The 23951-nt window shown below is 38.2% G+C and overlaps 1 protein-coding gene across 2 annotated transcripts in view; it reads left to right on the top strand.

Annotated features, from left to right (window-relative positions):
• nphp4 (nephronophthisis 4) overlaps positions 1–23148 on the top strand; it is a 106756-nt gene extending 83608 nt beyond the window's left edge. Inside the window, exons 13-22 of one of the 2 annotated variants that reach the window (XM_015051833.1) lie at positions 539–728; positions 1360–1443; positions 6311–6467; positions 6819–6895; positions 7124–7209; positions 8821–8992; positions 14107–14286; positions 15575–15718; positions 19786–19932; positions 22192–23148. In XM_015051833.1, the coding sequence (XP_014907319.1) occupies positions 539–728; positions 1360–1443; positions 6311–6467; positions 6819–6895; positions 7124–7209; positions 8821–8992; positions 14107–14286; positions 15575–15718; positions 19786–19926 (1231 nt within the window). In that variant the 3' untranslated portion in view covers positions 19927–19932; positions 22192–23148. Of the gene's footprint in view, positions 1–538; positions 729–1359; positions 1444–6310; positions 6468–6818; positions 6896–7123; positions 7210–8820; positions 8993–14106; positions 14287–15574; positions 15719–19785; positions 21304–22191 lie in introns of those variants that run through there. The other variant, XM_015051834.1, reaches the window with a different exon arrangement.
• The last annotated feature ends 803 nt before the right edge of the window (positions 23149–23951 follow it).

Genomic DNA, 23951 nt, shown 5'->3' with positions numbered 1-23951 from the left:
TAGTAATATATGACAGTCATCTCACAACAGAAACTTTGATCTGATGCAAGTTTTGTCAAATTTGCAGAGGCTTCGATTTGCAGTTTGTAGTTCAGCTAAGTGATTGATTTTAATCTTATCTTCCACAGCAACTTGCTTCTTAAAAAGAAAAAGTGAAAAACAAAGTGAGTCATGATCCTAAACCGCTGTTGGGCTTGCATGAAAGCAAGATGGTTCTTTAATACATGATCATGGATTTTCTTACAAATTTATATTGAATTTATGACAAGTCTTCAGATATGTTCTTTTAAATGTGTGATGTACCCATTTTGGTACTTTTTGGAGTTTCTCTCGAATCGCAGACATGTTCCAAAGTTGCTTTCTTCCGTACCAGCATTTGGTGGTTCTACAGAAACAGAAATCAGATTTTTTTTTTTTTTGTCTCTTCAGCTCTACCACACGGTTTCCATTTTGATCGCATAAGAAGTCGCATTGTGATCTAAAAAAATATGTAAAACTTGCTTTGATCACATTTCTGTCCTTTAATCTTTTCATCCAGCGTCATCACTGACACCGAGGAGTGGCGTTACTTCAAAGCAATAACGAAAACCTCTACCCCGCTGGAGGAGAACATGTTTCACATGGAAGAAGCAGCTCCTGGTCCCAGGGTTTATCTCCGGCCTAAAGAAAGTGTCCACATTCCCCTGAAGTACCAGAGTTTCCTATGCAACCACACCATATCTGTCCAGGTGAAGTTCAGATCAGAGGGTGACTTTGAATGAACTGTTGTTGAGATTTCTCTTTTTTTTTTCCTCTCCCCGTCTTTATTGTTTTACAATATAACGTTTAAAAAGATTTTATTTTTATTTTTTTTTTTTTTTTTACCGTAGGAAACAGACTTTATGCTATGTGAGAAAACTCAAAGGGACTTCTGAACACTAGTATTTTTTGTTTGTTTTGTTAATGCTGATTCAAGTACATTAACATCTTTTGAAATATATTGGTCGTGAGCTCATCAAATATGTGTCTCAGCTGCGAAGAAGCCGTGCAAAAAAATGTGGAGCGAGGCTAAGACTTGAGGAAAATGTCTCCGCACCTCAGTGTTTAGTAATCACAGCTGATCTAGTTAAAGGACGCTCCGGCTTTCTCATTTTATTTCTTGTCACAAGTTTGGTTCAAAACAAGTGTCACTTACGTCAGATGTTGTTTAATCCTCAGAGGATTGCTGGTGGCTTGAAGCCCTTCGTTTGTTGTCTGTTGTTACCATTTACAGTTTTCTTGGTGGGGTTTGTAAATGTTGTATTTCCTGAGAATAAATTGGTGTTTATATGTTGAGGCTCAGTTTTGATAACAGTGTGTGTTTTTATCGAATCCTTGCAGGGACCAAGCTTCTTGCCTACAGGCAAAGGTTCCCAGATGGCCAAGAAGACGCTGTCCAACATTATTAATGCCAAAATTATCAAGGTACACAGTGTCCCATTACGCCTTGTACAATATTCTATGGATCTTGAACTAGTTTTATCTCCAGCTGCAGATTTCTAGCTATCTCGGATGTGCTTGTGTTTTCTCCTTTGAAAAACCTTTTATCTGAAACCTTTAATGTAAAGATACATCTTAGGCTTCAAAATGAAGTCACATGCCCATCTGTTACATAATGTCTTAATGGGTTAGACATGGCAAAAGAGGATAAAGATGCCTAATCTCAAACTATTGAATAGATTTTTGGATCTGAAGCTTTTATCAGTTAACTTTAAGCTCCATCATAAAGTTCACAGTCTGTATGCACACAAACCCACAGACAACTCCCTGAGGCATGCCAGGACAGCATTTCTTACCTTCTCACTTTTTACACTCATGTCATTAAAAAAGGAAGTGAAAACTATTAACTAGTTTTCACTAGTTAATAGTGAAAACTATTAACTAGCCAGACAAAACAAAAGAGTAAAAATCTGTGGTTAAATTAACTTCTCTTTATTAGCCTCTAATCGATGTATCTGTTAGTCTCAAAATCCTAGGACCTGGCATCCACATATGTGGACAACACATTTTGGGTAGTCTACTCCACAATGCAAAGTTTTGCCCTATATGGGGCCTGATGTCCACATGTGAGGTCGTTATACTGCCACATAGTGGTAGTGGTAGAGTAGAACACATTACAGGTTAGAGTCAAGATGGCTGATAACACACCTCAAAATCCACATGGCAGCTTTTGATCCAAACTTTGCTCTGGTAAAAAATTCAATCAAATTTTATGGCTGATTTTTGTTCAGATATTTATAAAAGTGTTCAGTGTTTGTTGTTGTAAAATTTTACAAAATTTAGTATCTGTAGAGATTTACCATGCTGCTAAACATGACGTACACATATATGGACAGAAGGACTTCGTGCCATTAGTTTTGTTGTTGATGTCCACAAATGTGGGCAATGGGAATTAGTTTTGTTGAAAATGTTTTTGTGTTATCGTAAATAATATACACAAAATGTGAGAATGAAATTCAGACTTAAAAATGTCTTAAAAGGCGTCAAATTTGATTTGGTGAAACCTGCAGAAATCCTGTAAACTATTCCATTCTAGCTTCGACTCCGCTCTGTGTCTTTGTCCTGATCCAGGATCAGGCTCCATATTACTCCATCTGGTGTTAACACCTGCATTCGAGTCCCTGCTGAAGAAAAGCATGACACTACCACTGCCATGTTTCATGGTGGAAAAGGGTGTTAAGGGTGTTTGTTTTCATCTACATGGAGTCTTTGCATGTTTATCTTTGGTCTCGTATTAAGAGTCACAGCTGCTAACAAGATGTTGCAATGTTTCTGATGATCCGATACAAACAGAGAACTGAGCCATGTATCTGCAGAATGGAGCTTTAATCCTTTACAAACAGTGTCTTCAAATGTCCTCATCAACCTGCCTTACACCATGATCCTCCTGGTTTTCATTTGCAGTATTTTGATTCGATCGCATTACACAGGGTTGATAAATATGTGCCAGTCTGCCAAGTATTTTGTGCACCACTCCCGCCCCCAGCCCTTTCCTCCAGTTTGTGTATTTTCTGAGTCGGTCAGCACTGCAAGTCGGAGCAGGCAAACAAACAAAGAAGAAAAAATAAATAAAAATCATGTCAACAGGTCAAAGAGGTCAGGTCTGGATCAAATCTGTATCCCGCTAAAACTGACAAGTCCCAACAGCAGAGCTGTCAGTATGCCAGCTCTGGCCCCGCTGTCAGTCAGCATACATCGGCAGATATAGGCTACAACTGCAGGTCAGCATGTCGCCGCAAAGCTGATACTCCCACGGTTTGGACAGCTGCTCTGCGTTCAGCAAGCAAATTGTTTGAAGTTAGCTTCCAGGACTGGAAATGTTTGCCTTTCAGACTGCTGGGGATACCTTTGTATTGTAGCAAAGTACAGATTGAAAGCGCTGCTTTAAGTTTTTTTTTTTTTTTTTTTTTTTTTTTAAATCACTTTTCAACATCTCAATGTTGTGAACATTGAATTAGAATACTGAATAATTTAAAAGTATTTTTTTTTTTTACATCTTTCTGAGTACTGTACACAAAAAAGCATAAACATAAGAAGAGGAGCTAAGGTACAGTTTAGCAGAAAAGCTCTTGTTGACCTGTGCCAAGATCTCGCATTGTAATTAGCTTTTTACAGCTGTCTTTCTCACCAGTGATGCAACTTTCAATAAGCTGCCTAAAAGCCTCTTCAGTGGAGTCCCAATTTGGGATCCATCAGCTCCTCTAAGAAGCTCCTTAGCCTTCGGGAAATTCACCTAATTGATGTTCTGAAAGGGAGAGAAGGTTATCAAAGGATCCCCCTTTTCAGATTGTTGTCTCCGCAGTTTGTAATTTAATTAGGAACTTGAGTGAAGGGAGAGGTCAAGTCGAGGCTTCAGACACCGAGAAAAATGTGCAAGAAAACCTCCAAGTCTAACTTAAACCATAAATTGACTGCAAAACAAAACTCGGAAAGCTTTTACAGACTCTGGAGAGGTGTTGTACCGACCTCCGTGGCTGAGTCATAAGAATCAGACACGTTCCTGACAATGTTCAGGGTTGCTTTGGTATGAATTTTATTTGCCTGTTTAGAGTGCTGGGGGAAAACGCATCGCATCCCAGTTTTTCTTCTTCTTGTCTCTACCCAAATTTAACTTCAAACAATGTTGTATTCGTAGTACTCATAAGAAATAATGCAACCTTATAGATTTTTTTTTTTTTCTCTTTCGATAATGAAACAATTAAGTGTTTTGGGCGTACGTTTGTTGACTACTTTGTTTGAAATAAACACTTTATTTATTGAGGCATGAAATATAATTAAGTTGATCAAGTTAAGTTAAACTTTCTCTAAGTTGACAATTCCAAACTCAAAGTGCCATTTGTCTGTCTCATAAGTTGAAAACACGTTTAAGAGAGAGGATTTGCTGATCTGAGTTGTTTTGGCTCTCACTTCTGGAATCCAGTTTGGTCCTTTGGATAGAAAGTCTGAGAACCCTGTTACAAACAGTCTGTGATATAAAACAGACCGTTTATAATGATATAAGTGATTAAGCTATAGCATAAAGACATCCTGATTAATGCACATGCTGTTGGCTACTTTATGCAACAGTCTTCAAAGCATTATCCAATGATCATTGAAGATTTAAATAATTAGACACAACTAATTGGTATTCTAGTTGACACTGTTCTTGTTGACTTCCTTAGGAAATGGTTGTGATATCTATAGTTTTTTTTTTTTTTTTTTTTATGCCAGTTCATAAAAATAAGGAATTAGAGAATTAATTTTTCTGAACATCTGAGGCCCAGTTTGGTTAAGGATCTCATAATTAAACAAGCTGGTGGACCTGAAGCTATTTGTCTCTAATTCTTGTCCATTGCTCACATCCTCTTCCTGCAGCGTTGCATGGCAGAGTCACTGTACACATGTATGTATGTGGAGCCATCAACCATGCTCACATTACTAAAAGCGTCATTGCAGGATGAAAATGTTTTTCTATGTGAATTTTTACTCGTATTGATCTACCAATAAATAAATGTACACATGTGATCTGCAAATGTAAGGAGGTGGGGAGCCCTTCAGGTTGGTGAACAGCAGTTTGTTTTGGAACCGATGACGACTCAGCAGGCGAGAAGTGAAGACATTATCTTGTTTTTACTGTATAATATCGTTCAAGTGAGTGAACTTTCAATCTTTCAAGTGGATTTCCTGTTTTAACTGGATAAGCTTCTCAGGGTGTTCCACCTACTTCCTGATGAAATCCGAGTTTACAATGATTTTATGAATGAACATAGACATCCCCCACTTCTGCATTGTTTTTCTGGAATAGTGTGTGACATCCTTTTAAGTGCTGCACAACCTTAACGGATGCGTGATAAGACACATAAAAAAATGAAAGGTTGATGCTGTCCAACTCACGACCTGCTTGGTTTTCCCTGTTTTCACAAGAACACATGATATTTGACCATGCAGCCGAGAGAACTGAACGTGCAAAGATTATTTTACATCTATTTGTGTATATGTAAATGGAGCCGTATTGAGGGAGGAGTCTGATATTCCCTCATCCACCTGCTGATACCACAATGATTAAAATATTCACAGGCATTGTGCTTGAATCCATGTGTACGAACAATTGTATGCATATTTTTTTGTCCATGTGCAGTAGAGGTGGGCATTTATTGTATTGTATTGTTGTTTACTGTGAAACAATGTCTTATAAAAGTTTTAATTTATTGTAGTCACAATAAGTTTATTAATGGTAAATAAAAAAAAAACCTGACAGTATGATTGAAAATGTAATTTTTGCTTTTTTCTCCATTGTTCTATGAAAAAATCAGTAATTATTAATATATTCGAAAATATGAATAAATTCAGTTGATGTGTGCAGATTAGTGATATAGATCACACTTTTTAAAGTAGGTGCTTTCCAGAACAAGCCTGATTCAAATGGGAACATTTGTCAAGAACTATGATTGTGGTGCTGTGAATGCTGTGGTTTGCAGTCACAACCATACAGTAAAATATAAGTTATAGAGTTTTTGTTATTGACTTTGGCGTACTTTAGAATTTAGTAGAAAATCCACGCAACTCTTTGTACGCGATTCGCCAGGTTTGCACACATTCAAGGTGATTGAAATGCTGTAAATTTTCCTTAACATTATGCTGCGTTTATTACACATGCTTATTGATATTCTACGTGAAAGATTTATTTAGAATTACCTCTCATCCTCTTTTCCCACAGAGAACAGCCCTTTGTTAGTCGTTTTATGTAGGAAAATTCAATTTGACTTCAAGCCTGCAGTGCATCCCACTGATATTCCACCTCTTCCCTCCACAGGTTACATTCAGAGCAGACGATGGAAAGCCGATGGCCATCTGCCAGGTCAACGTGGAGCCAACGCCCCACGTTGTGGACCAGACTTTCCGACTTTACCACCCTGAACTTTGTTTCCTTAAAAAGGCCATCCGCCTGCCGCCGTGGCAAGGCTCAACAGGTTGCTAGGCTTCTTTCAGACAACCTCCTGTCATCGATCTTTCCCTAAGCCACAACGCTCCTTTGTGCTGCACTGAATATATATATATATATATATATATATATATATAAGATCTACAGGAGATAAATGTGTTTTTTTTAATTTCAGTCACAGAGGAATTTAATTTGCATTTTAGCGGTACCTGGGGAACCAAGGCAGGGGATGGAAATGAGAAGATTGAAAAAGTCCATGATGATAATCTAATTTTTGGGACGTGTTCTTATAAATGATGATTAGATGTGCCATCTGACTGTGGCCTTTTCTTGTAAGCATCAACATTTTCTTTGTTTTCCTTATTTGTGTGTCAACCAGCCGAAGACCCAAATTCCTGCTCTGATATTTCTGTGCACTGCAGTGACCCTAATATCGTCTGCCAGACGAGGATGCTGGTGAGACATCATTACTTTCCTGCATGTTTCTGTTCTGACCACAAGTAACCCACAGTAGCCTTTGCAGATTGCTACACTAGTGATTAAAGAGGTAGAAGGCCTTTTCTTGCAATTCCCCAGGCATGAGTTTTTATCTACCGCCATACTGGAGACATACATTTCATTGCTTTCTTAGTCATTTTACGCCTCCAGTTTAACATGTTTTTCTTAATTGCTGTTCTTGTTTAGGTTCCTGGAGAGCCTCAGGATGTGTACTTAAAAGTACCAGGGAGTCCCAGTCCACACATAAAGATGTTCTTTGTCATGGTTTTCACGTATGTATTGTTTGCTGCCCAGGCAGGTTGTATACAGTGAATACAAACACAGTTTAGCCTGAAGGAGTGTCCATTTTTAACTAATTGAAATGTTGATATAGGCTTGAACAAGTTTTTTCTCTAAGCGAGTGGCACCTCTTTGTGAGAGTGGACCTGAATTATGGATATTACAGAATCCATAATCTGTTCTACACTGAACCTCAATAAGACATATAATGTCTTGCAAAAGTATTGAACATCTTTTTTTTTTGCATTTTCTCACATGAAAGCCACCTTGATGTATATTATTAGATTTTTTTGTTGTGATGTTTGAGAAGGAAGAAATGGTTTTAAATATATATATTTCTCCTTGACCTGTTCCTTTTTGCTCACTTTGCTGTTTCTTTATTAATGTTTCCTTATAAACTTCTGAGGATTTCAGAGAACAGCTGACGTTCTCTGCTGTTCACACATTCAGTGTCTTCTGAAAGCAACCGATTGCACTTTCATTTAGGACTAATTAGTCCTTGCATGGCCTTTTGTTCAAAGCTTAATTTAAAAAAATATATATTATGTGTTCCATTTTCACCACTTCAGAATTATGTGCTATTTTATGTTTGTCGCAACAGAAACATTTAAAGAAATATAAATTGTTACAAATTGAAGGCATCTGGATGCAATTGCAAGGCCTTCAGAGATTAGATCCTATTTTTTCCAAAATGATGTAACCAATGATACAGACTGTAGATGCCATTTTAAATGTAGAGGCATCATTTTGTACAGGAGCTACCAGCAGTTGTTCACAAACTTGCAGACAGTTTTTATTTCACTCTATAAGAGTGGCTCAGCTGGTAAAGCAAGCTAGTGGCAAAGTCCCCAGCATTTCCTTTCCATGCGCAGAAGTGTCCTTGGGTAAGACACTGAACCCCGAGTTGGTCCTAATGGCAGGTGCACACTTCTCATGCCAGCTTTCTCATCTGCCTCTGTGACTTTGTGAGAAAAAGAGGGAAAAGAGTGCCAGTAAGTATAAATCCCTTGAAACACTTTAAACCACTACTTAAACTAAGTGCTTTTCATTTTCCATCAAAGCTGTACATATAGCTGAATGGAGAACGACAGTATTCGCAATATATGTCACGTCTAAGACGTCAAATATTAAAGTTATTATCCACTGCTTTCAGTAGTTAACACTGTGGTGTGAGTTTGGAACAATTAAAAGAAAGTGTGACTGGAAAACCCCAAATGCTCTTCTGTGTGTGTGCATCTGTTCACCATCTGAAGATATCACTTCATTTCATCAGCAGCTCCAAATGTTACTGATGTTCCACCAACCCTTGAAAACTCACTCTGCCTTATTTCTATTGCAAATATCCCCAAAGGCTCCTCGAGTGCTGAGCAGAACCGAGTAGGTGACTACATTGCCTCCCACTCTCACATCCAGCTATGGCTCCTGAGACGTTGTTCCCTTCATCTCAGCTCTGATTGGCGATGATGTTTGTGCTTATTAAAACGCTCGCAGAGCTGTTGATCAGCTCTTATGATTTCCAACCTCAAGCTGCACCTGCCGCATCTCCGTGGGGGCCTTAATTGTTCTCGACCGTATGCGTTTCTTGTTTTTGTCTTTGTTGACAGTGACAAGTGGAAGGCGGCGCCCTCTCAGATCTGGCAGGTGTACGTGCATTTTCTGGAGCGGGTGGACCTCAGCTGCGTGACTGGCCAGAGAACCTGTCAGTCACTGGTTCTGAGGGGCAAACAGGCCGTTCGCAAGATCAAATGTTTCCTGTCACACCCCAAAGAAATTGAGGTAGACTGTTTTTAATTTGTAAAGAAGTAAAGTGAATTTATTTTGTGTTGATTTTAGCTGATATAACAAAGCATGTTGTGGGTGACTTGGGTTCTATTAACCCAAACTAAATTAAAGTGACAATAAATTAATAAATTAGGTTTAGGAAAGTCGGAAATAGAGATTCTGATACTCAGTTTTGTGTTTTGTTATGATTTGACGCATTCAGTGCATATTAAACAGACTAAAGGAGTTTTTAATTCAATATTTAGTGTAGTTCTTATCTTAGTGTTGCAACTAATTACAAAAACAATACATGATCACTGTCAGCATTCAGTTGTATTATTATTTCCCATTTTAATATTTACATAATAGGCCCCAAAGTGGTAATTTTGTGCTTATATTAACATCATATGAAAGAACTGCTAAATCTGTATAAAGACGGCTGAAACTGGGGAGGCTGGTAAAACCGCAAATGACTGCAGTCAGAGCACGACTGCAGCGTGAAAAAGACTGGCGCTCTGAAACCTTTAACTTTATTGGTGTGTAAATGTTTGTAAAGTGGTCTGAAGAGCTGTAAAAGCTAGCAATAAACTCCCTCCACAGCAAGCTTTTCTACCATGAACAAACATTAATTATTCGTGAGCAAAGGCATATTTGTGTTTGTACATGAAAGATTGAGAAAAGTCACGCATGATGGTTTCAATAAAGCAGTAGTTTCTTATTTTAGTCCAAGAAAGCCCTGAAATTTGATAGTGAAATGTTTTAAGCTGTTTTTAACAGCTCTGATTAGACATTAGCACCATTAGCATCTCTAGCATCTACATATTGTTTTGAACTGTACATGTTTCTACCTTGTGTCAACATTCTCCTGACATGTCCAAGCCTTACGTGGCAGACAGAAGTTAAACATTCAAAACAGTAAAATGTTTTGGGGTTTGCTGTTGCTGTTTAACTGAGATTCTTACTGTCACACTTACACATTTGCTACTATACATTTTTTTTTACAAGGACTAAATAACAAAAATCTACCTTTGACTTTAAAATAACTCCAAAGAAGGAGATATTTTAAAACATATTGGGTAAAAGCCAGCCATGTCTGGATCAGCGACGTCAGCCTGATATCTGGTCCAAGAATGACAATGTCTGCATCTTATCTCATACAGATATTTGAGCGGATTGTCCCCATCTCTTGTCTTGTGTATCATCAGGGCTCTATTCAGTATCCAAATTTTCCGTGAGCTTTCTAACCTTGATGTGTGTCTCCGTCATGTTTTGTTGCCAATTGGCGATCTGGTGGATACATAATATCTCCCTCTCTGCTCCAATGGATGGCAACAGCTCAATTATTGGGTGCTCATGTTGCTCCTGCCATTATTGGCTGCATCATCCTGTCTGGAGATTGTTTGTTGCTCTGGCTTTGCCATGTGCCAATTACTTGTCGAATAGGTTTTTTGTTCCTTTGGGTCTAATTTAGGAGTCATCTAATTAGCTTAGGGTGTGACTTTTTGGACAAACTATCCAAAGCGCATTCATTTAAAACCACTAGAAATAGAATTTTCCATTTTGGAGAATGATTTTGCTCTGTTCAATGATATTTCTTTAAAGAAAATAAAGCAAATGTTTTGTCTAACATTTCATTTAGTCATTAGATTAAATGACTAATGAAATGAAGTGAACTTGTCAGTATTTTGTACCTCACAACACAACTTGAATCCTAAAATAGTTAGAAAATAATATGCTCACTTGCTGAAGTTAATGTGCTCACTTCAGCATTTTTATTCAATAATTGTTGGGCAAGATAAGTAGCTGAATCAATTTCTACAGCATCAGTGTAAAATTATTTCACACAATGCATGTTGAAAAAGATGACAAGGAAGGATTAGAGTCTGCAGTTGCAGCAATTCAATGCGCCATCTTAACAGGATAATAGATCATTCTTGAAGTGATCTGCTGTTAAAAAGTTGTAAAGTTACAGTCGCACCTGCAGCAGATAATTTTCATGGCATTTTTATTTGTAAACTGAGAATAGTTGGAGGCTAAAGCTATAGTTTCTATAAAAACTACACATAATTCTTGGATACTTTACCCTTTTTGTTGCATTTGCAAACTGTTCATGAGTGACGAAATTAGTTTTTTTTTTATAAAAGTAAAAACTGATTTATACAGAAATAACAATTAAAAAGACATTTAACATAAAATAACAGATATTCACACCCTTCAAGTCAGTACTCACCTGGATGCTGATTTACTGATGCTGATCCTGGTTTACTCAATTTTTCTTTGCAAAACTGTTCAAGCTATCAGGCTGCAACATATCAAGCACTGCCATGAATTATCTGTTATTTTGAGGTCGGGGCTTTGACTGGGCCACTCCAGAACCTCCATCTTGTTGTTTTCAAACCATTTCTATGTAGCTTTATCCAGATTCATCACATTGTTGCCCTGCTGGAAGACAAATGTTTCCAAGGCTGTAAGTTCACCTGGAGATGGAAAAAAAATTGTCCTCCAGAATTTCCTGATATTTTTGCTGCATTTATTTTAGCTTCTATCTTTATTAGCCTTCCAAGGCCGACAGCTGAGAAGCATCATGATGCATCATGGGCACCAAACACTGCACATCACCATGTTTGTGGTGATGTGCAGTGTTTGGTGTCATACATACTGTCTCGTCTGATGGGCAAAAAAATAATAATTTTGGTCCATCAGACTAAAAGCCTTTCTTCCACTTGACCCTGGAGACTCTCACATGCTAAACTCTAGTCAAGCCTTGAGCTGAGTTTTCTCCAACAGTGGCTTTCTCATTGTGACTTTAAAATGAAGCTTGAATGTGAGCACATTGCACACAGTCACTGTCCCCACCTGATCTCCATTCCTCTCATTGTGAGACTTCAACCACCAGTTGCAAAGGGTTCTTCTGTCATTTTTTTTCCCCAAAAAGCCACATGTTGTTGATTGTGACTGATTTGTAAAACAACACAAGGGTAAAACATCCAAGAGAATGAGAACTATTTTATAGATGCTGTACTAGCAAGTCTGAGAGGGGCAAAGACGGAAGCTGTGGCCTAAAATAAGTCTAATCTTAAAAACATCACAGTAGTTTGTACAAACACTATTTTACATATCTTTAAGCTGTCACTACATTTGCATTGGGCAGTCATTTACAGAGAAGCTGGTAATTATCTACATGGAAAATAGAAGTAGGAGGCTATGTGCCACCAATGGTCTTCCTTTGTGAAACGTGTGATTTTCTCTGGTGGAGAAAATGCAAATCGTTTCAGACAGTATTACAATAGCATTACAGCGTTTTGTTTTGTTTGTTTGTTTTTTCTTGATTTTCACATTGACTTACTTTTCAATATTTTTCTGTATATCTTCCATTCTTTGTGTTGAAAACTGTTGGCCTACGACCTTCTACCTCCATTTTGTGGCAATCATTGGGATCTGGGTAATTCTGAATTTTACTGCCAGCAAGATATTAACTGTTTCTACCATTATAACAGAATCTAAAGTCAACAATAATTAAGTAAGTCTCTTTTTACTACTATTCCCACAGAAAGCACTACAGCCACTGGTCGATGGGAGACCTTTGTGATAGAAAACAACTTTTAGCAAAAGTTGAGTTCAGTTCAACTTGATTTCAAGTTGCAATAAACTAAATGTACTTGTGGAAGATTGACTCAACAGTAATTAGGAAAAGTGGAAAACACAGTCACTAAAACATATACAGAAAAAGACCTCTGCTGGAGAGTTGTTTTACATTTTTTTCAATTGGATCCAGTGCAAACTCGGTTAGTGGACCCAAAATTATGGGACTGCATTTAATTATATAAACTGTGATTTGTGACAGTTTACCTTGGAGAACAAAGTGTTGTGTCCCTCCTGCCACCTGCTCTCATAAGCTATTCTGTCACTGCATGTTATCCAAAGAACATTTTGCACACAAGCACCACTGGACCAACATTTCAGTTATTATGAGTTCTTTGCGCTTAGATGCATTGCAAAAAAAAATCTGAAAATGTCACAGGACCTCTAATTTCTGGATATCATTCCTCTTTATGTTTGCTGTCTGTGCCTCTGTGTTGATTGGGCAAAGCCAGCTGAAACCTTACATATCAAATGAGAAGCTGCAAGGGATTTTTTTTTGTTTTGTTCCTAGTGCACATCCAAAAATGATTTTCTGCTAATTGTTCTTCGAGCAGCATGGAGCGAATAACAGCGGTCTCCTTTGCAATAGCCCCTCGGTTCAGATTCAAGTCATTAGCGAGACTGAAGTGTGCACCGACAGCGTGTGTCATTTCAATTTAGGTTTGTCTGCATTTTGCAATGATGTCAGATCTAAAAAAAAAAAAAAAAAAAGACTTGGTTATGTGAACACATGGAAATGTGCTCTGTGCACAGCATATTGCCCTTTATTTTCAATAGATGTTTTCTTCTTCATATCTGATAGCTGGAGCAGCCAGACAGTGCTTCTCAGTCAGAGTTATTTCATAATACTCACCCATATTCAAAGAAGGGGATGACAGACTGTCACGGTTTTCCTGCGCGCTTCACTGTGCGACCCAAACATGTTTACCCTGTAGAAATAGGGTACCGTCTGAGAAAGTGACAGATGTATTTTTCAAAGAGTTCACCGTATGCATCAGTGGCAGCTTTGATCTGGCTCTCAGCAGGTTTGGCTGACTGAGGAATGCACTGAAGGAGTCTTACAAAACAGGATAAAGCTCAGCTTCAGAGAATAGCTTTGCTTTTCTCTGAGCAGATTGAAAAACAGCTGCACAGTAGAGCTCAATCTCACATCCTTGTGTATGTCACTTTTTCCTCCTCTGCTGTCTCTGGATTCATTGTCTGTTCCCTTCTCTTTACCTTTTTCACCACATCTTACTTTTCTCTGGCCCACTCTCAGTAAACAGGACACCTTCTTTATTTCTCTCTGACTCTTTTAAACTCCCCGTCTTATTAGCCCCGTCCCTTTCCACCCCTTCGTCTTTGTCCTGTCACACTCTTTCTGCCACTTGTTCAATGGCTCTGCTTACCTTCATTGTGTCGTCGCCGTTCTCATAACCTAATCACCAGCATCTCATCACCTTGCTGCCAGGTCCAATCAACCTTTCCCGCCCTCACCTCCTCTGCAGGTGGACCCGGCCGGTGTGTTTGTTTTGCCTCCCGCCGCTGTGCAGGAGCTCCAGCTGAGGGTTCAGCCATGGCAGGCTGGCAGCCGCTTCCTGTATGTGAACGCTGTGGACATGGATCAGAAAAGGCTGGTGGCCGCCTGGCTCCTGTGTCTCCGTGTCCACCGTCCTGTCCTGTCAAAGGTGAGAGGATCGTTCTCTGAACTTCTCTGAAAAGAAATTCTGTGTCTAGATTTTTTTTTCTTTTATATAAAAGTTTTGAGAAATGTTGAGGATCGAAATTGTTGTTGGTCAAATGTGGCAGCTAAAAATTAAAAAAAAAAATCAAAATTACAAGAAATAAAGGCTTGAAATAATGTGCTTCACTCTATGTGTAATGGATCTACACAGTTATAACATTTTCTAAGATGCAATAACATTCAATATTGACATTTTTTAAAAGCCTTGCTGCTACGCAGCGGGGGGGTGGGCTTCTCTCTCACCCCTCTTTGCTTCTATTCCAGTGTATGTTTTGTTTGCATTTAGTTATCTTAATTTTATATTTCATATATGTGTTCAACATTGTCATCCATTTACTTTGACACCACTGATGTCTGACTACCTACAGCACAGGTTGTCTGCGCATCCTTAAAATGTCTTAAATTAGTGTCTAAAATAAAGGTCTTAAAATGTCTTAAATTCATTAAAAAAAAAAATCTTTGTAGGTCTTTAACTTGTTAATCATAATTCTTCTATTTACTGTAGTTTTTTTGTCACTGTACTTTGAGTTTCATGCAAACATCTTCATTGCATTCTGAGACTCAAGGCAGTGGAAGCCAGCGATCTGCTAATATAGCTAATATAGCTTGCAAGCTAGTTTTTTTTTTTTTTTATGTCTATCATGAATAAGTGAAAATTTATCGGCAGCTGGCTGGATGATGTTCTGTTTTGTCAATGACCAACTTCTGCTGCCAACACAGACGAGGCTGAGTAGAAAAACTTTTCCGTTGGCTGTGAAGAGCGATATGCGATGTGAGAAGCCGAAAGCCAGATTCAGAGTTTTTCCTGCAGTTGATTGTAATGCAGCAAGTTCCCCCAACCATCCCTCATAGCTACAGTTTTAATTTAATAGAATTCAAGATAGCATTTTATTTTAAAAGTCTTAAGTTTGATTTGGTGAAACCTTCAGATATGCTGTGTTAGTTTTCTTTCCTATTTTCTCAGATATTAAATTAATGCCAAAAAGTCATTTCCAGATTTATTTGTAACCCGTGAACCATGTTGTGACTTTTGATCGTTGCTCTTTCTTCGTAATTTCAAATGTACATTTAGGAACTTAAACTATTTCTTGTGCAGTTCACATTTTTCCAGTGCTTACTGCTGTTCCTTGTGTTTTATTTTTATTTTTTGACCCTATAGCTAACCATACTTTGCAAAACAAGTCAGTGACAAGCAAGTACGCCATAAACCGTTTGCGTGTGGGTGTGTGCAGGCATTCGAAGTGTCCGTCCCAGCTGGTAATGGGCGTGGCAGCTCCAGAAAAATTACCTACACCAACCCTTACACCAGCACACAGACGTTCCTGCTCCGCTCCGACCATCCCGACCTGCTCCAGTTCAGAGAGGATAAGTTCCAGGTGAGATAAGGCAGGAGGCATTACAGTTCTCTCCGCTTCATTAAGACCCAAATCAATACTTTGATTAACGCCTTGACCAAAGCTCGTCAGGTGTCCTCCACAGATGGTTTCTCTAGATTATAGGATTAATCTTGTTAACACGGTGTGAATAATTTCTGTGTTGATGATGATCCGTGACATGCGTGCGCAGAAAGTGAAACATCAATCCTTTTTTCCCCACCAGACGTCAAGTCATTACAATTTGTGACAAACTCCTGATTAATATAAACTGTAGAAGAGCTAAAAGTGACGGTTTATTGGAACCTCGAGATGGAATCACCTTTTTACTCACGACCCGGCTCTCATTCAACACTGCTGATTGTATTTTATCTATCTGCACAAAATTAATCTTGCTAAAACCTGGAGAAAGGTCTAGCCAACATATTGATTATTCATAAACGAATAATTCTTTAACATTCACTGCTAAATAAATAAAACGGCAGCCCCCACACCTATTGACACCCTGGGAAAGATGTGTAATCAGCCTTAAAATAAATGAATCTTTTCTTGCAGAAGTGGTAATATCGCTGCTGGTAAAATAAGGAATCCAAGCTTTGGTTTGAGTATATTGATTTAGGTAGGAGGGGGAAATTCATTATAAAACCTAATAGTTTTCTCTAGTTCTCCAGTGCCGCACTTTTTGGAATTTTAACAGTTTTATTCTTTTTAGAAGGACAGAAAAGTTAATCCAGTGTCCTGGGTCCTCGAGAAGACGACGTCTCTCTGTCTTTAGCTTACCACAGATTTTTTTCTTTAACAGGACTTAGATCTGATAATTGAGATGGCTTTGAACGAAGGTTCATTTCGTGTCTGATAAACCACTTCTATTAATTTTGTTGGGTACTTATTTTGTTTTTATAGGCAGAATAATAACACTTTTTCTCGGTTTAAAGCAACAGGCAACAATACTTTTATTTGAAACATTGATAAGGTTCTCAGTTGCTTCAAAAGTGCCGAATGCTCATAGTATCACAAGATTATTCCCCATAGCTAATAGTATGGCAAATTTTTTATCTTTTGTTCCAGTTAAAGTAGAAATTAGCAAACAGTGTAGGTCTACGTTTGTAGTGGAGGACAGGAACAAATTTTCTGTGTTCATTCCCAAAACCAACCAATAGGCGTTTATGTTTTATCTAATGGTTGTTTATCCTTGTGAAACTGTTGTATCATCTTTTGTTGCACTTTTTACCAGTAAGCATTTTTTTTTTTCCCTCTCACTCTTCGGTCCTCTTCCTGTTTCAATTGATTCAAACTATTAAAATATATGTAGCCATTTTGATATTAAGATTATCTTACATCTGTACGTATCATTTTCATTTTGAAGAGTGACGTTTCACATCAAAGTATATTTTTAAATGCTCTGGTCTACTTCAAATGTGAAGCATAAAATATTGTATGAATATTAGTAGTAGACACCCTTATACTTGTCACACATCTTTAAAAGGAATACCATTAATCTCAGAGAGTCTTGCAGATATGTACATTTGTCTTTGGCAGTGAATAAGATTGCATTGATTTCAACACATTTGTTGTTTGGGCCTCAGCTGCGACGAGTGTTGCGCTTGTTTGTTTTCAGATCAGATGGGGGGGAATAGTACAAAGCAGTTCTTTACGTTGCTTTGTTGTTGTGTGGTCGGCTGCAGCCTCTCCTGCTGATTTATTCCCTCATCAAAATAAAAAAAAAGAAACATTTAGGTTGCTGCCGTCATTTCCTTATCATTTGCTTAGGTTTGACAAAATAGCAAAACAAGCGAGACAAACACAATATGTGAGACGCAATAGGAGCCAGTTTGCACATAAACATTGAAGGAGCCTTGCTGTGTTTGGCCCGAAGACGGTGCATCATTATAAATGAGGTGGGCAGAGTGAAAAGCAGCCTCTGTTTTTCCCACCTTCCTGGTGAATCTCCAGGTGTCTCATGAAGGATCTGCTGTCCCTGTTGCCTCAAGCAAGCGAGAAGATTGTCTTTTCTGTTTTATATAACAGCTTCAGAAAAACGGTAAATCACATAAAGGTTTAAGGAAAGTAATTGCTCTGTAAATTTCACATTTTGATTATTTTTATTCCCCCGCCCCCCCCATGATGTTATGTAAACAAAAAACGGATAATGGCTGATAGAAATACCGTGAGAATATAAACAAAAAGATTAATTTATGACCTTGTGGGCTATGAGCCCCGACAACAAAAACATCAGCACTTTCTCTCTTTAATTAGTGAGAACAATGAAAATTGCAGGCTGTGTGGACAAAACTGGTAATTTATACAAAAAGAGGTGAGGACGGCAGTGTCAGGGAGTTACAACAACAGAGGAGCGATACTTCTTTCTCTCCTTTCAGACGTTCGTGAAATTAAATTGGAAAGCTGTTGGAAAAAGCAGTTCAGCTGTTTTTTGTAATAGAAACTGTTAATTTAATGTATATAAAGCTGTGTCTGTGCAGCATCGTGTCCCATTTAACAAATTTTAAACCTTATCCTGACCTTTTATATAAATTGATTTTTTTTGTGTGTGTTACTATTTCATTCAAGAGGATGGTCTCAGCTCAGTATATAACATGCAGCCTGTATATTCTGGCCAGTTTTTCCTTATTGGGCTCTCTGGGTCTTATTTGCTTCACAGCGTTGGTAAATTCACAGCCACAGATTCATGGCATCGAGCTCAAAGCTTCTGTCTTTATCGAACACAGATATACTGGAACAGACCTCTGTAATAATATAAACAGAGCTGTATGAAACCAATTGGAATGCCTCATTATAAAGCTAAACCAGTGTGCTCATTTACAAGCTTTTCTTCTGTTAAGGCAAAAAAAAAAAAAATCAGCAAACTGTACATACACAATTCTGGTTTGAAGTTTACACACTGTACATCCAGCATTAATATTATATTGTTAGGATTTAAGAAACTCAGTTGAACAGTTTTTTTGTTGTTTTGTTTTTTTTGGGGTTCACAAGTCTCAATTTATTGTGGCTTTTCTCTTCATGCTGTGTCAAAACTATACACACTGTACAAACACAACCTCCAAGTAATTTCTGTATAAATGTCCCATGCAGATAACCCATGTGCTTTTTGTGGACACCTTTTTTATTTTTTTATTATTTATTTTCTCCTGATCCAAGTCATCTTGGCTTTTTGCGATACGGAGTCCTAATCTGACAGTTAAACTTTTAATAAAATCAATATAATATGTACGCACAAAGCCTCAGTAGCTTTAAAGTGCAGTGGCATAACACTACGTTTTATCACTGTTGCGTTTTGCTCACCGGCGTTTATAAATGCTGCAGGGTCTCTAGCCGTCAGTGACGGGCGTCTCAGCTGGTGTTTGCGGAGGATAACTTTAGTTCGCCATTCCAACATGCGATTAGCTTTGTTACGAAAGCAGCTACAGCCTTCTGAGAGCGCTTCACCTAACAAGGCCATCAATTTTCCATTTGTTTCTGAGGATCTGTCTGACTCGACACATACGGTTCGGTTTTTGCTGAAGAGCTTAACAGATATGACTTGTTTATTGTTTGAGTTGTAACACATTTGAATTCAGTTCCAGTTAAGCGATGATAAAGGGTGAAGTACACTGAATCTGATCTGATGATTCAAATTGATTCAGGACATCAACATATACTGACCCATTCGATAAATCAGAATATTGCTGGCAAGCCCACTTATTTCAGGAACTTTATCACCAAGTGAAACATTACATAGACGAATCAGACCCAGATGGGTTTTTGGAAGCCATTAGTGTTTAATTATGATTTTCCACTTACAAAAAACATGACATGTAAAATTAGAATGTTAAACCAATAAAAATGCATTTTATATTACAGAAATGTGAGTAAATGGAAAAATATATTTAATATCTGCTTAAAGGTTGTTATCTTCGAAAGGTACTTTTAATCTGACCAACTTGCCTTATCTGCAATCATATTTTATTGAATGTGATTGCATACAGACTTACTGATACAGAGCTTATATTGTTTAAAACAAAAAAAGAACCGGAGAGTAAAGGGGATGCATTTGTTTTGTTCACTGTGTTCAGATTGGCGGTGGAGAGAGTTACACGATCGGATTGCGATTCGCTCCCAGCCAGAGTTCGGGCTCGGCAGAGATCCTGGTTTACGTCAACAACTCCGAGGAGAAAACCGAGGAAACGTTCTGCGTCAAAGTCAACTATTCTTGAGCATCGGTCTGAAAATGCTGCTTGTATTTGAGTAATATTTTATCACTCGGTCTAGTTTTATAAAATATTTGTTGATGCATTTTTCTTTTTCTTTTTTTTGTATTGTGTGATTTTGTACAATTGCGGCCGTACTAATAATACAAAATGAAAAAATTAAATAAAATTACAAGAATAAAATTAGAATATTACGAGAGTAAACTCGTACAAGGCATAATATTATGAGAATAAAGTAGAATTAATACAATAAGAAAGTTGTACTAATATGAGAATACTCATAATTTTACTTATTTCTTATTTAACCTTTATTTCAACATTTTTACTGTATCTTTGTACAACTTTATTCACGTAATACCATGACTTTATTCTTGTCATTTTATTTTTATTTTCTTAGCATAGCCCTAATTATCTGTTGCAGTTTTGTACTTTGTAAATAATAAATGTAAACCGTTGACTCAATTAGTTTGTTTCAAAAACAGCATCATAAACCCAGACAGCACCACGCTCACAGTTTCCTGTAGCGGCTGAGGCTGATTCCCACTTCCCATCCACGGACATGTCCAGCCGAATGCAACATCAGGGCGAAAGCAGTAACATTTCATTGGCTCTAATTACCCAGTCAGCCCACTTGAACGCCACTTGACGGTTGGGTTTTCATCTAGGACAAGCCGGCGCTTCGACCTTCACGTCTCCCCACTTTTTAAACAACTTATTCTCATCGCCGGTGTTATTAGAAACCCCGCTGTAATGAGGTATGATTTTATTTAGCAAGGCGCACATCTCTACACAGCGCCCTCATTAACACAAGCACCCTTTTAAGCCCTCCACGCTCTCCCGCTGCTTGCTGCGCTCTGTGTTTCCCTGTTTGAGGAGCTGGGAGACAGAGAAAGAGAAGGCCATGCATATTGTGTTATATAACTCAGAGTTACACAATTCCTCCTCCTCCTCCTCACCCGCTACCGCCGCCGCCCCCCACGCTCTCCCTCCCCTGCTCGCTTTCAGTCTCATTAGAATGCAGGCTGCAAAATAAGCCTCAGCACAGCAGCAGCAGACAAATAAAACAAAGACAGTCACTAAGCCGGGTTCATCGTATTGTCTTTAGATGTTTCAAGTCAACGTAAAAATAGGCAGATAAAGTTTTGTTTACTTTGTCGTCTACACTTTGGAACATTCTGTCGCAATGTTCACAACGTTCTGGCCAGTTGTGCTGATCTTCATGTAAAGTCTTGACGCTTTATGTGCAGGTCATTTACTGCCCCTGTTCACGACGTTCCTGACGCCAATCACTTCTTGCATAACCCCATTTCAGAAAAACGTTCTGCTTCTCAACAACAATATGTGTAAATTAAATCAGCTTCCTTCAAGATGCTTGCAAAAAAAGAAATACACTTTCTCTTAGTCATATTCTTGGACAAATGTAATAAAACTCAAAACCTCTAGAGGGTCACATAGATGGACCCTTCAACATAACAGTTGTGTACTTCAATATTATTCTGTCAGTGATGACAAACGTTTTTATTAAGTGTATTACCAAATTACATCAATGTACAAAGACGTTAAAAAAAATTTAATTTTAAGAAGTATTTATCGATTGCAGACAGCAATTTATTAATATTTTAAGTGTATTTTGGGGTTTTGTTGGTACATTCTGACACAACCAGCCCTTTGAGAACATTAATGACCTTGATATGGCTTAACAAGAAAATAAGTTTGACGCCTCATCAAATATCAGCACACGACTTCAAAACCTGTTTTTGGCAGGTTTTGAAACGACATACGTTTAACCTAAAGTTCACAAAATCTCCAACAGATTCAGCAGTCATTTATTAAACATTCCTCAAATGGAAAAAAAAAGTGTCTGAATAATTGAGTCCATCTTTGTGTACATTTCATAAACTGAGAGCCAGATGTTTGTCTCATTTTTACAGTTTAGCTCTTGTGATTTCCAAAAGGCTGCCATCTTCTCCTAATCCAGAATGTTCCAAACCACAGACATGTAGAACACAGGTGTTTACATTTCACTACAGTAAAAATGGCAAACCTCTGCGTTTAATTTTACTCAACCTTACCCTGCCTTACAGAACACAGGTGTGTGTAAGTCTTCTACATGGCGAAATCGCTAAGTGGAAAAGGAATGGGGGGGGGGGGGTTTTTTTCCTGTCGGGAAACTGTTCATAACATCTGCATCACTGAAACTGAAGTTTTGTCTGACAAAGGACTGTCAAATGATCATATTGTTAAGTCTTGTTCCACTGCTTCTGTGTACAGGAGATGTTCAGCTCCCCCCTCTTCCCATCTCGGTTGAGTAACCCACAGCATCTCTTGATGGGGGAATGTGGTGATGTTATGTCCAGGCTGCACTCTGCCTTGTGTGAAGCTCTTCCCTGTTGTGGTTGGAACATGTGGACTTTGCAGCAGTCCTGAGTGGGAGCCGAACGGTTGTTCTCCCAGCGAAGGGCAGAGTTGTTCTGACACCTTATTAGCAGTGCCAGTCCAGTTGTTGTCGGTTCCTCCTGAAGAAGCGCTGACATCCACCACAACAGCTCTCATCATCTGCTCACCTTGTTAGGGCGGTTAGACGGGACCTGTCCAGCTGTCCGTTGGAGAGCCTGCCTTTATATTTGCTTCCCAATGTCGGGGGGCTGATTAGAGGAAATCCACAACTACATGTCGCAGTCGGTGTTTACGATCGTCTTTTTTGTATGCAGCGGTGCCCTACTGGAGCCTCGCGAGTGGGTACACATCTCACACAGCAGCATCTCAGTGCATCACAGCGCTTCGCAACTGAAGGAATATGCAACCTAGCAACCAGCCCTCCTCCTCGTGTACAGTACGCCACTGGTTTGGATTGTCGACGCGGCTGAGAGGAGGCTTTATTAATGCTGCTGTGGAACACTTGAAACTTGAAGGACACATCGCAGCTCGTAAGGAGTTCTGACATTTTTGTCACTGACAAGTTTGAAGGAACATTCACAGCTCCGATGGAGTGTGAGAAGGAGCTGTTAATAAACTGCAATTCATTTACCTTGTTACCCGTCTCAGCAGGATCCTCTCTATCAGCCACGACTGATCTGGATGAGGCAGCGCCGTTGTTCCTGTCACTTTATTTAGCATCAAAATTGATCTCAGTAGATGGCAGCCTTACACACACACACACACACACACACACACACACACACACAGAAGATTCACATTTCTTATCTAACCATCTTTCCTCTGAGGCAGTAAAAAATTAAAAAGGGAGGAAGTTTTTCTATTCTGATATTATCACAACAGAGAAATATAAGCAACAATCTTCCTACCTCTGCTCTGTCCTTCATTTTGTTTCCTCCATGAATACAAGGTTGTTGTTTTGTTTTTTTTTTATTATTTATTTGTTGTTGTTTTTTACCTAGGACAAGGTGTGCACTTCATGCCTCTGGTGATTCTTGTTCTGCGTTTTGTACAAATGTTATATTTTTTCTTTTTTATTATTTTTTCACGCAGATTGTCAAATCAATTTTTTATATCAAATAAAGATCATCTGAGTAAATACAAAATGCAAAAGTTTTCTTTTTTTTTTTTTACTTATTAGATTAAAAAAGCTGACTTGGCTCCAGTTGAAAAATGTTTTAATCCTATTAAATCATTAATTTACCTTTGATTCACAACATATTTATTTCTGCCAAAACCACAGAATCAAGAAATCACTTCAGTGACAACATGAAGTAGGACTAAGATATATATAAAAATAAACACATCGTTTCCTATTCTCAAGTATTTCCATAACTGAATAGAGAGCCAGCAATCGACATTTACACCACAAGACTGAAATGACATTGAAATGTAGTTTTTTTAAACCATTACCTGTGCAGTTAAATACAAATAAATGCCACATTTTTCAGATTTTTAAGAAGAAAATTTGAAATTCATTCATCCTTCACTATTCCTGTGACAATTATGCACATGATAAAGGAAGGAGAGGTTTGAAGGATATCAGGAGTTTTTTTTTTAAGGCATTCTAATTATTGGCTTAAGCTTTACATCTA

This window comes from Poecilia latipinna, unplaced genomic scaffold (genome assembly GCF_001443285.1).
Source record: "Poecilia latipinna isolate Pla-1442-1.1 unplaced genomic scaffold, P_latipinna-1.0 Scaffold1069, whole genome shotgun sequence".
In the NCBI taxonomy this organism is placed as follows: domain Eukaryota; kingdom Metazoa; phylum Chordata; class Actinopteri; order Cyprinodontiformes; family Poeciliidae; genus Poecilia; species Poecilia latipinna.
The sequence above is the reverse complement of the archived record's forward strand: the minus strand, read 5'-3'. Positions and strand labels throughout refer to the sequence as shown.